General features: G+C 53.2%; 5 protein-coding genes across 5 annotated transcripts; 4 read left to right on the plus strand and 1 right to left on the minus strand.

The window, feature by feature from the left end:
• Positions 1-1,897: 1,897 nt before the first annotated feature.
• Positions 1,898-2,489, plus strand: ASPBRDRAFT_34441 (cell wall mannoprotein 1 family protein; the record flags this gene model as incomplete). Its single annotated transcript, XM_067623236.1, has 2 exons — positions 1,898-2,236; positions 2,292-2,489. 2 exons carry the CDS (start codon positions 1,898-1,900, stop codon positions 2,487-2,489), a joined length of 537 nt encoding a protein of 178 aa, XP_067474377.1.
• A 636-nt stretch (positions 2,490-3,125) lies between these two features.
• On the plus strand, positions 3,126-5,105 carry ASPBRDRAFT_200300 (flavin-containing monooxygenase; the record flags this gene model as incomplete). The annotated part of the gene is made up of 6 exons (XM_067621417.1): positions 3,126-3,207; positions 3,270-3,392; positions 3,451-3,530; positions 3,580-3,898; positions 3,952-4,590; positions 4,654-5,105. The coding sequence occupies 6 exons, from the start codon at positions 3,126-3,128 to the stop codon at positions 5,103-5,105; spliced, it is 1,695 nt and encodes a 564-aa protein (XP_067474378.1).
• A 629-nt stretch (positions 5,106-5,734) lies between these two features.
• Positions 5,735-7,340, plus strand: ASPBRDRAFT_187137 (uncharacterized protein; the record flags this gene model as incomplete). Its single annotated transcript, XM_067620088.1, has 2 exons — positions 5,735-6,442; positions 6,501-7,340. 2 exons carry the CDS (start codon positions 5,735-5,737, stop codon positions 7,338-7,340), a joined length of 1,548 nt encoding a protein of 515 aa, XP_067474379.1.
• Positions 7,341-7,380: 40 nt separating this feature from the next.
• Positions 7,381-9,662, minus strand: ASPBRDRAFT_200302 (Zn(II)2Cys6 transcription factor; the record flags this gene model as incomplete). Its single annotated transcript, XM_067621418.1, has 6 exons — positions 7,381-7,459; positions 7,510-7,817; positions 7,888-8,425; positions 8,489-9,288; positions 9,403-9,570; positions 9,618-9,662. 6 exons carry the CDS (start codon positions 9,660-9,662, stop codon positions 7,381-7,383), a joined length of 1,938 nt encoding a protein of 645 aa, XP_067474380.1.
• Positions 9,663-10,104: 442 nt separating this feature from the next.
• Positions 10,105-11,789, plus strand: ASPBRDRAFT_136467 (uncharacterized protein; the record flags this gene model as incomplete). The annotated part of the gene is made up of 5 exons (XM_067618795.1): positions 10,105-10,339; positions 10,395-10,538; positions 10,586-10,692; positions 10,752-10,886; positions 10,938-11,789. 5 exons carry the CDS (start codon positions 10,105-10,107, stop codon positions 11,787-11,789), a joined length of 1,473 nt encoding a protein of 490 aa, XP_067474381.1.
• Positions 11,790-11,808: the final 19 nt, after the last annotated feature.

Genomic DNA, 11,808 nt, shown 5'->3' on the forward strand with positions numbered 1-11,808 from the left:
AGACAATACCGTAGAGTTCAGATGATTCAACAAAACAGAAGCAACGTCTTCGCTGTGAATGTTAATAATCGGGAATCATCGTGATTCTCAGCCGCTCTCCAACAACCATTTTTAGGCTAAATGCCATCAACCCCGAACCCCAACCCCAACCCAGACTGGCGAGTTGCAACACCAGACAGACACTAATCTCCCCGGGCGGTTTTTCGGACACTTATTCCCCACTTGCCAATGGTAAGCACTACGGCCCATTCTAGTCCTTTCGTCCCCACGGAGAACCAAAGTTCAGCTGCCGGTGAAGAGAATTATGTCGGTCGGTATGTCGCTCCCACCACGGTCGGCTTGCTTATAGTTTTCACTCTCATGCCGACCCGTCGGCATCCTTTTCCGTGTGAATAGTGAATATTGCCAATTCGAAGGGCCCTACTCTGCCCCTCACGTAATACCAGAACCATGTCTGGAGTACGGTGTACAGTAGACAGAGTATAGCTACTAGCTAGATGTCTGGCTATGTGTGGACCTTCTGCCGCACCTGGTTTGACCTGACCTCCTCGTGGATAATCTGCTGGTTTGACAGCCAATCAATGGTCCTGGCCTGCTTCATCGGCCATTCGGACTTCACGCTGATTTGTCGTGCTGTTGCTGGCGCTGCTCATCATTTTTCGGTCACAGCTGGTCTGCCCACATTAGCATTCCACTTGGCTGTTAGTCGACCAGATTTCTTCTGTGCCGCTCATGACTTGCACGGAATCAATTCTCCGCTGTCTAGGATATACTCGGTGGACTTGCCAGCGTTCTGGGCTGTTCCGCCATGCAGCGTGATAAGTATCTCCTATCCTCAGTCATCAACGCATTAATCGTTGGCCCACCTTGGCACTGGGTGAGATGCAGACCCCGATTCAGCTGGTCTTGTCCTAGTTGGCCCGGAATTTGTTGGTATCGCAGAGAAGTCCGACTGGAGCTTTCTCGGCTTGCTTCCTTCCATAGAAAGGTCGTCTTCGGGGAATGTGCCGGTTCGAGGACCCCACTGTGCTCGTTATCACCTTGTTGGAGATTTAGGCGGATATTTGTTGGTCACGCGCACAGTTTCTCTTACAGATAGTGCCATCGCCTGCTATGGGTATGGAAGACTTCTCTTTCAGGTTTCTCTGGTGTATTGTTGACATCAATGTATGGGCATCGACTCCAGATGTAATCCCGACGAAGGTCAAAGTATGAACGCACGGTCACTGCCTTTTATGAATATTATTCATGCATTGCATCTGGACCGTGTGCTGTCAGTGCTTGTGTGCAGTTCCCGCACATTAGTGAACTTTGAGCCATGGCGATCAGTCGGTCGGAGAAATTCTCCTTCAGACCATGTCCCTGCTAAACACTGTTTAGCTATGTTCATTGCCCCGTCGGACAAATGGTGTCACCACCTTTCGGAAGCCTGGGTTAGTGTGACATGAAGCTGAAAGAGTCTCCATGCCATGTTCGTCTTTCCTGACGAGCGTACTAACGGTCAACCAACGATCCCGACCGCCAACTGACCGTTACACCTGTACGCTGAAATGTTGGGTTTGTGGTAAATTTGCTATGTCATCCAGGATAGCTCAAAGCTTCATTCAGATGGTGGAACTGTTGTAACCGGAGGGATGCAGTCGTCCGATGAGACATTATGTCCGGGTTGGACAACAATGAGATCCTCCACGCGACGGAGTTAGTCTCCGGATGAACTTAACCCCTGTTATACAGCATCCTGGCGAAGGTCATACAGAGAATACCGCCTGTTCCAGGCTCAGGTTCCAATTTCTTATTCAATTTGGGTATATAAACGCATCAGACTGTTTGTCTGAGCGACGAGCAAGGAGATCGTGCCCGATAGCAGAACACAGATCCACTATCAACCCAGGTCAAAATGCGCTTCGCACTTACCGGCACCGCCCTTCTGGCCTCCATCTCACTTACCACCTCCCATATCATCAAGCGGGACATTTCAATTGTCCTTCGGGGTCTGTCCACGCTGAATGCCAACGTAGGCACATTCGGCGCTGCGGTTTATCGCTACGACGGGACCCTGCCCGGTGCGATCGACATCTTTCACCAAGAGAGTAGCCTGGAGAAGGACCTCGAGGCCACCGCCGCCGACACCAACAGCACGGCAGAGTGGACCGCCCAGGAGAGCAACACCGTGACGGAATCACTGGTGGGGTTGGAGCCGATCATGCGGACGTCGATTGCCGCGCTGGTTATGAAGGTGGAACCATCCTGATATGTCTATTGTCGGCGATATTCTGACTCCTGAATTGCAGAGAGATCTCTTCATCAGCGCGGGCGTGGGCGCCGCAGTGCGTCTCAACCTGATGAATCTGAGGAGCCGGACCGTTGCTCTCTCCGTGGCGCTACAGAGCAAGGCCGTCGGCGCTGATAAGGAGACCATCCGCCAAGGAACTGGAGATGTGGACGATGCGTATGATAGCGCGATCGATTCGTATGAGTCCCGGTTGTGAGCGATCTGGCCGTTCGTGGCAGACCAGGAAGTACTCTAGGCATTAAATGAGGCGCTAAAATAGTTGTTCGGAACTAGCTATCATCAATGCAAAACCGTTTGACGCATTTATCATTTCCTCATGAAGGGAGCGTGCCGTAGTGGATCGGAGTCCACACCAGCACTTCTTGCACTTAAAAGGGTCGCAGATGTGATCTATCGGTTCCGAACATCCATGCTAAGTGTCAATTGGACATGTTGTCAAGACCTCCCAACAGATCATTGCCAAATGAACCGGGGACGGCGCTTCACAGCTAGCCACTTTAGTGTTGAGGACGGAGGTGCCGGCCTCCGTACAGCCAATAACGAGTCCAATCTGGGTTCTACACTACCGACTTAATGCATACCAATGCGATAGCTACAGCTGAAATACCAATAGTCGATAGGATTGAAATTGTTTGCCTTCTCGGCGTTGCAAGGGGAGAGGGGAAGCACATCGAGCCGAGGTGCTTTGCTTCTTTCTCCCCGACGCGAGCGGGGTTGGTACTTGGTCCAGATTCGCGTGCAGCAGCAGAAAAGACAATCGAAATCCTCAACTTGACACTTTTCACTTCTAATCGTGCTATTTGGCTTTGCTCAGACTTCACTCACGCCCATCATGCCGTCCAACTACGCCCAGCATGTGGGAAACCATGATTATACTCGTGCTACTGTGGTGATTATCGGGGCCGGTGTATCAGGTAACCACATGAACCCCTTGCCTCTCGGTGAAGTCATGGGCTCTACAGCTAACAGTCTCCAGGTATATGCATGGCCATCGACCTCCTTCGTCGCACCTCGATCCGGAAGTTCGTCATCCTCGAGCAGGGAAGCGCGGTCGGAGGAACCTGGGCCAATAATCTCTACCCAGGCTGTTCATGCGACGGTCAGAAGCGACCGTAACAACCTGATAGCTGGTATATATGGCTGACAGTTGGGTGTAGTCTGGAGCTCCCTGTACAGCTACTCATTCGAGCAGCGTTCCGACTGGACGGCAGAGTATCCCGGTCAGGAAGAGTTTCTGGTAATCTCGTCCTTTTATTCCGGACGAATGAGAGGCTGACAATTTGCAGGCATATATCACGGATGTCGCTCAGAAACACGGCCTCTACCAATACATCCGTTTCAACTCGACTGTGCAGGAAGCCCGATGGGACGACCAGCGTCAGCAGTGGAAGGTTCAAGTGGCCCTGAATGGAACCAAGGCGAGCGAATTTCACGAGGAATACGAACTCACCACAGACTTCTTGGTCTCCGCCGTCGGACAACTCAATATACCCAGCTATCCTTCCATCCCAGGCCTGGATGACTTCACCGGCAAGTTGATACACTCCGCCCGATGGGACTGGAGCTATGACTTCTCCGGCAAGCGTATTGCCGTGATCGGAAATGGTATCTACTGCTCCACTCAGAACACGCAGCATCAATACTGACAGGAATGACAGGCGCCTCAGCAATCCAAATCATCCCCGAAATAGCCAAAACCGCCTCCCATGTAACCATCTACCAGCGCAGTCCGAAATGGGTCGTGCCACGCCTGAACAAGCCCATTGGCGCTGTCCAGCAGTTCCTCCTGTCATATCTGCCTCCCTTGCGCTGGACCAAGCGAGCGCTTTCAATGCGCTTCCGCGAATGGACATACAATATCCTCGTCACACCCGGCACTGTTCCTGCCCGCCAAGCCGAGGAAATGGCCAAGGAGACACTGAGAGCCCAGTTGCCCGATAAGCCCGAATTATGGGATGCGCTGACCCCGAACTATGCCATTGGATGCAAGCGCATCCTCATATCCGATGACTTCTACCCTGCCTTGAACTCGAGCCACGTCGACCTCAATACCAAGCCTATTGAGCGCATCACAGCCACAGGTGTGCAAACCGAGGGCGAGGAGCAGCAGGAGTACGATCTGATCGTGCTGGCCACTGGGTTCCGTGCTTCGGAATTCCTGCACCCAATCCAGGTGTACGGTGCTGGTGGCCGACCCTTGCAGGATATCTGGCAGGGCGGAGCAAGAGCGTATTATGGGATGACCGTCGAGGATGTGCCGAATTTCGGCATGCTCTATGGACCCAATACCAACCTCGGTATGTCCCCCTTCTCCCTCATAGTATAACACTCACCAAGATGAAGAATACTAACGCAGATAGGCCACAACTCCATCATCCTCATGATCGAATCCCAATCCCGCTACCTAAGCACACTGATCAAAGCCGTAGCGGACGCAAAGAAAAACAACCAAACACTGGTCATTCAACCCCGCCCCGAAGTACTGCAAGCATACAACGACCGCATCCAGAAACAACTAGCAGAAACCAGTTTCGCCGACCCCAACTGCCAGAGCTGGTACAAGACGGATCAGGGCCTGATCACGAATAATTGGCCCTTCAAGGTGGTGCAGTATCAGAAGGAGACCTCCCAGGTGCGCTGGACGGATTTTCTCATCAAGGGGAGTGGTGCCCCTGCGGTGGAGAGGAAGAAGGCGACGTATGTTGGGAGGGTGAAGGAGGAGGCGCTGGTCAGTAATGCGACGTTGTTTTTGGGTGTGGCGCTGGCGGCGGGTGGTGTGTATTGGCGGGCTACGAGGGGGTGGAATTGGTAGGATGGAAGTTACTTCGTGATACTGTTGTGTGGATTGAATGCAAATAATTAGCATGCCCTTTTTCCGGCTGAGGACATGCCCCTCGCACACGTAGACGAATATGGACTTGATAGGTTGAGGATAACCCTCTCTATAAGCGACAATGAAAACCAGTATCATTTACTGCCGACGTAAATGCCATGAATACGACTTCTGCTTGCACTCTGCTTCGTGAAAGATGTTAAATACGAGGGCCCCATTCGGATCTTATTGCAAGGAATGTTCCAATAAGCCCAGAGTACCCTGCCAGGGACACCTTCCTTGACACGAAAGTTAGAGAGCAAAAAGCCGCCGGCTGGAGCTCTTCCCAGGTCACCAGGTAATCTCCAACAATGCATTCTTCTGGCTATTGAAGACGAGTAGAGAGAAGATATAACAGATGGCCCGGCCCTAAATATGATACGAGGATAATATTACTTCCCAAGCTATTGGTTAACCAAGAGCCGAACCCCGAAACTACTGCCATCGACCGGCTATCGGCGGGTGTCGGTATCACGGCATCAAATATATACAACATCTTACTAGTACAGTATACCATTCTTCGATATCAACACCCTCTTCAATCCAAACCCACACTCATCTCCCTCACAATGACATACTCCATCCCCCACACCCCCAGCGGCCTACCCCTCCGCCGCCCCAATCTCATCCTCTTCATGCCAGACCAACTCCGCTACGACGCACTCCACTGCTCCGGCCTCAATCCCCATCTCCACACCCCCAACATCGACGCCTTTGCCAACCGCGGCGTCCGCTTCACCGAATGCTACGTCCAAGCCTCCGTGTGCAGTCAATCGCGCTGCTCAACGTTCACCGGTCGGTACCCGCACGTCAGCGGCCACCGCTCACTAGAGGCGCTGCTGCAGCCGTGGGAGCCGAACTTGTTCCGCGCCCTCAAGGAAGGCGGGTATCATATTGCGTGCCTTGCGCCGCGGGGGGATCTATTTGCCCCTGCTGTGACGGAGCTCAGTATTACGGAGTATGGGTTTCTGGAGCCGCCTGAGTTTCGTAAAGTTATTGGCTCCGCGGGTCAGCCGGAGGATACTCGTCCTGAGGAAGAGATTTCCATCTGGGAGCGTTTGTTCTACGCTGGACGGCGCGATGCAGCTCAGCAGGTTGATTATGATGAGGCTGCGGTGCGTAGTGCCATTAAGTGGTTGGAATGTCCGCCGAGTGAGCAGCCGTGGGTGCTTTTCTTGCCCTTGCTTTTTCCTCATTGTCCGTTTACTGTTGAGGAGCCGTATTTCTCTCTGTACAGGCGGGAGGATATGGTGGCTCCGTCTACTCCTGAGGTAAAGGTGGGATTGTGACCCGTATGTGTTATATGTGTGTCTTCATGTCTAATAAGGAAGCTAGAGTGGCTATGAGCCCCGGTACATGCAGATGATCCGGTCTCGCTACGGCACGCATCGTGCCACACCGGAGATCTGGGCCGAAGTGGCAGCAACTTATCACGGGATGATCGCGCGCTTAGACGATCAGTTCGGACGCATCGTCGCCCAGCTTGAAGCTACAGGGCTCTGGGATCAGACTGTGACGCTCTTCTTCACTGACCATGGGGAGTATCTCGGCGACCACGGGCTGATTGAGAAGTGGCCCAGTGGGCTCTCGGAGACACTGGTGCGTGAACCGCTGATCCTGGCTGGCGGGGGTCTACCACAGCAACAGGTACGCGACACGATGGTCGAGATGGTGGACCTGGTGCCCACCGTGTTGCAGTTGTGCGGGTTGGACGAGACGTTCCCTCATAACGGCAAGTCGCTGTTGCCGACGATCCTCCACAACACTCCGCATCGCCAGTTCGCTTTCTCGGAAGGCGGCTTTCTGCGGTCGGAGGAGCCGTTATTAGAGCGTGCGCGGTTCCCGTATGATCTCAAGGCGGGTTTGCAGCATGAAGATGTGGATTTGGTGGGTAAGGCGATTGCCATTCGCAACCGTGAGTGGACGTATATCTACCGGCTCTACGAACCGGCAGAGTTGTACAATCGGACAGAGGATCCGCTGGAATTGCGTAACCTGGCTGCAGAGCCGGAACACATTCCCATGGCGCGGTACCTGGAAAGCCAAGTATTTCGCTGGATGGTGGAGACTAGTGATCTGCTGCCTTACACCAAGGATCCTCGGTTCCCTGAGGTAGATCTACCGAGTCCCAGGCAGTTGTGGGAGAAGCGCAACGAGAAACAAGCAGACTCATAGCGCCAGAGAGTAGACGCTTCATGTAGTCCAATGCCAGTCCTCAAAAACCTGATGAAACGGAAACAAGTCCAACGTCCCATTGTCCAGTTCGTTTCCAGTCGCTGGAAGCCATAGGTCGTCTGTAGGTGTAGACAGTACGTGGTGGTCCGCCGTGGCAAGGGCGTCGCACTGGTCTACAGCATCAATAGGCACAGGAGATAAGCCAACAGTTGACGCAGATATTGATACCCCTGTCAGGTCATCGTTATCTGGTTGAAAGAGCGATGGCGTTGATGATGATGATGATGATCCGGTGCCATCCCACACGCTCGAGAGCATAGAGAACTTGGACGTAGTTTGACCTCCGCGAACACCTCGTTGGCGGAGTGTCGTTCGCCAGCATTGGGTGAGAGTCAGGGTTGGATGCTGTTCTCGCTGCGTGTGAAACATTGGTATCACGCGATCCAGCTCGGTAATTAGAAGCTGAATGTCTTGTTGCTGATTTTGATATCAGAAAGAGATCAAAGTCAAGGATTCTTTTTTTTCTTCTTTTAGGTCAATCACTTACAATTTTCGCAACTACGGGATAGAGGAGCGCAAGATGATCCAGAACCTGAATCATGACCTGAAAGCGCTCCCGTAGTTGTTGGTCCTGCCCATCGTCCAGATCCCACAGATGCGCCAGGATATGCGCGCTCTGATGAACGTAGCTAGCAAAGGTACTATCTGTCATAGTGAGCGGGTCCGCTTGCTGTAGCAATTCCGACCAGAGATCTCCTGCTGCCACAACGTGATCGAGACAAATTTTGCGGCACGATGCAGCATATGCTTCCGGGACCTGCTGAAGGATGTCTTCGTGGATTGATTCACGAAGCCCCGGAATCATCATCCGGTATAGGTCGCAATAGAGTTGGTGCCACGTCGAATGGAGCACAATGTACCCCATCAGGTGCGGCGTATACGCGCGGAGCAGGATGTTACGAGAGGTCAATTGAAGGTGATCGGGTAGCTGGGCCGCGAAGGTATCGAGAGCAGTTTCCAATCGGCGAAGTTGATCACGCTCTGCGTAAGGGTTCTTTCGCGCAGACATAATTTGCCTCGTCTTCCTAAGTCGAGCAGTCAGCCAGGCGTGATATTTCTATTGGGTGGAGGTACCTATCAAAACATACTGCAAAATATCATGTCGGATAGCGAAGATTCGAACCATGTAGCCCATTAACCCGACCTTTTTCTCGCGATCCGGAGATACCTCGCTTGGATACAAGGTACTGGTTATTACTGGAATCTCCAGCTCGAAAGATCGTTCCCCGCAGGGCAACTGAATATACATTGTCTCCGGTGGACAAAGTGTAAGTTCGAGAAAACCACCGGCATACTGCTTGTCCAGCATGAAGATTGACCACATCAGGCGGCGGTTAGCCTCACGCGCGACAAACGAAGCACCATGACGGCCGCTACTGTCGTCGTGGTTCAAGCGGATTCCGTAGGCTATGCGAGCAACCATGGCAGACATAGTCCAGGCCATGGTAGTATTATGTTCCATCAAGTGCCAGTAGGTCAGCAAGACCAATATCTGCAGGTTTGGGACGTTCATATCTGCTAAACGCGACCACACCTGCGACTCGGCGTGTCGGAGCCAGTCGCGAGCATACTGGAGCGCAGTGGCGTGCTCGCCTAGGTGCAGAAAGCGAGCAGTAATGCCGCAGACACAGCGGAGGAGAAGGGGGTCCAGCTTGTCGTGCCGGAAGCTGCGTCGAAAGAGGCTCTGGTGGAGGAAGCGAAACCGCGGATTGGGGTAGACGTGCTCAAAGAAGGCATCAATATGTGCTTCCAGTACTGGGCGGACCCACAGAGTATCAGAGCCTACTGCTGCTGCTGTAGTTGGACTAGCAGTCAGGGGAGTAGGCAGAGGGGGAGTTTGCCGTCTTTCCGGACTCCTAGTGATCTCATAAGAGACCAGCCTCGGAGTCTGTCTATTGGACAGATAGTGACATTGGAATCCGCGCTCAGCACATCGACGACATCGTGGCACCTCTCCGCTGCATCGGGCTTTATGCCTGCGGCAACATTGACAGGCACGCACTCCGCGCCGTCGCTCAGTACCTCCAACTGTGTACCGAAGAGGTTGCTTAGCCACATTCGCGCATTGTGTACTAATATCGGCTGTTTCCTGCTCATTTGACACGAAGGAACAGGCAAAGCTCAGCCGCATGCAGTTGGTACACCCAGTGAGCTCGCCGCCGCAGCGGACCTGCAAAGTGAATCAGCGGCAGTCCCCGATGGGGCCTCAGTACGTACCTTCCTCCGTCGGCACTGCATACACGTATTCTTGCGGACCCTCATTCTTGACTCACGCTGTGGCAGTCATCTACAATCTCGAGAGCATGATTACTGCATGCCAACCGGAGAGTATGGCGAAAGCCACACTGCTGATGGCGACATTTTGCATCACGTGACCGATATTCAGATTGCTATATTGCTACTTGCGACTATTCAATTGCTGTACTCACACATGCTAATATGAAATCGTACCCTTCAGTTCTCTTTTCGGCTCTTTTGGGCACATTACTGTCATGAGCAAGACTTTGACACGATGTCGTCAGACGGCTCGTCTGTTCGATTTTATGTATTTACCCACGGGGTCACAGTGCTCGGTCCGATAGCCGTCGGAAGTCGGTATCACCATCACTGAGGCCGATGAATACATGCCAAAGAGGACAGTATATTATACAATAAGCTATCGTGAGTACGGACATGGGAGCACTGGATGTTTTTGAGAGTCAAAATGCCGTTCTTCTCAGTTGGCAATTACTTCAACCGCACGTTGGCCCTATCGTGCGCTCTGGTGGCCCTGTCCCAGCTGAGCTATGGCTTCGACAACCAGGGTTTTGCGACCACCCAATCGATGACAGCCTTCGAAAAGCAGTTTGGAGAGTACGATACTAAGACACGCAGCTACGCCATCCCCACCTACTTCTTGTCGTTGCTGAACAGTCTCAACTATATCGGATTCGCCGTCGGTGAGAGCCGAACATACGAGCCCGTTGACCACTTGAGATTTTGCTGACAGGGCAGGCCTGGTGGTGGGAAGCTTGATCAGCAACCGCTATGGGCGACGAGTGTGCATGATTTCCATGAATTGTTGGGCGCTCGTGACAGCCACGATCATCGTCACGTCACAGACTCGAGGCCAGATCTTGGCGGCACGCATCCTAAACTGTATGTCAAAGAGCGACGGTATGCAGAATGCTACTGATCACAGATAGATGCTTTTGTGGGAATGGAATTGGCCGTAGTGCCGGTATACCAAGCGGAGATTGTTCCGGCGCCTGTCCGAGGGTTCGCTGTGGGAACATACCAGCTGAGCGTGACAGTATGAGGCCAATATATATCCACTCATTGAATTTCAATGCTGACCACCATGAATCCTAGGTCGGAGGCCTCATCATCCATGTCATCTGCCGCGCCACAAGCACCCTCCCCGGCAATGCCTCCTGGCGCATCCCCCTCGGCTTATACTACATCATACCTTCGGTGGTACTCTGCCTGGTCTGGTGGATTCCAGAGGTTTGATGCCTAGTCGTGCATACTCAAATCAAGACCACTGACATCGTCTAGTCTCCACGCTGGCTCCTGACCAAAGATCGCCCTGACGAGGCGGCCGCCGCTATGAAGCGCCTCCGAAGCGGCAGATTTTCCGACGAAGAGATCGCAGCAGAGCTGTCCGACCTGCAGACAGCTCTGGCTACGGAGGTGGAGCACGGTACCTTCACTGAGCTCTTTCAGGGGGTCAATCTCAAACGCACATTCATTGTGATCGGACTGAATTTCTTCCAGCAAGCAACCGGACAAGCATTTGCAAGCCAGTATGGAGCCATTTTCATCAAATCGCTCAACACCATCAACACCTACGATGTTACCTTGATGAACAGCGCAATCGCAACCGTGATTTGCCTCTTGTCGAACTTGTTCAGCGACCGCGCCGGCCGGCGTCCGCTGTTACTACTCAGCGCAGGGATTCAGGCCGTCGCACTCTTCGTGATGGCCGGGTTGGGCGAGGCCTCGTCCTCCGCGTCGGGCTCCTCCCTGAAGCATATCAGCGCGGCCATTGTAGCCATGCTATCCCTATTTGGCGTCGGCTTCGCCACGGGCTGGGGTCCACTGACATACGTTGTGTCCGCCGAGGTGCCGGCTCTGCGTCTGCGCGATCAGTCGCAGCGTGTCGCCATGCTGACCAACATCGCCATGAACTTCATCGTCACTTTCACCCTGCCGTACCTCCTAGACGACGGGTACGCGGCGCTGCACGCTAAGGTGGGATTCATCTTTGGTTCACTGGCTGTCGCGGCGGCCGTCTTCACCTACTTTTATGTGCCCGACTGCCGGGGCAAGTCTTTGGAGGAGGTTGATCGGCTGTTCCACGAGGAGGTGTCTGTGAGGCACTTCAGTCAGATGACAAAGATTGACTAACTTGAACACCTCTGACCTT

Source organism: Aspergillus brasiliensis (genome assembly GCF_001889945.1).
Source record: "Aspergillus brasiliensis CBS 101740 unplaced genomic scaffold ASPBRscaffold_17, whole genome shotgun sequence".
Taxonomy (NCBI): Eukaryota; Fungi; Ascomycota; class Eurotiomycetes; order Eurotiales; family Aspergillaceae; genus Aspergillus; species Aspergillus brasiliensis.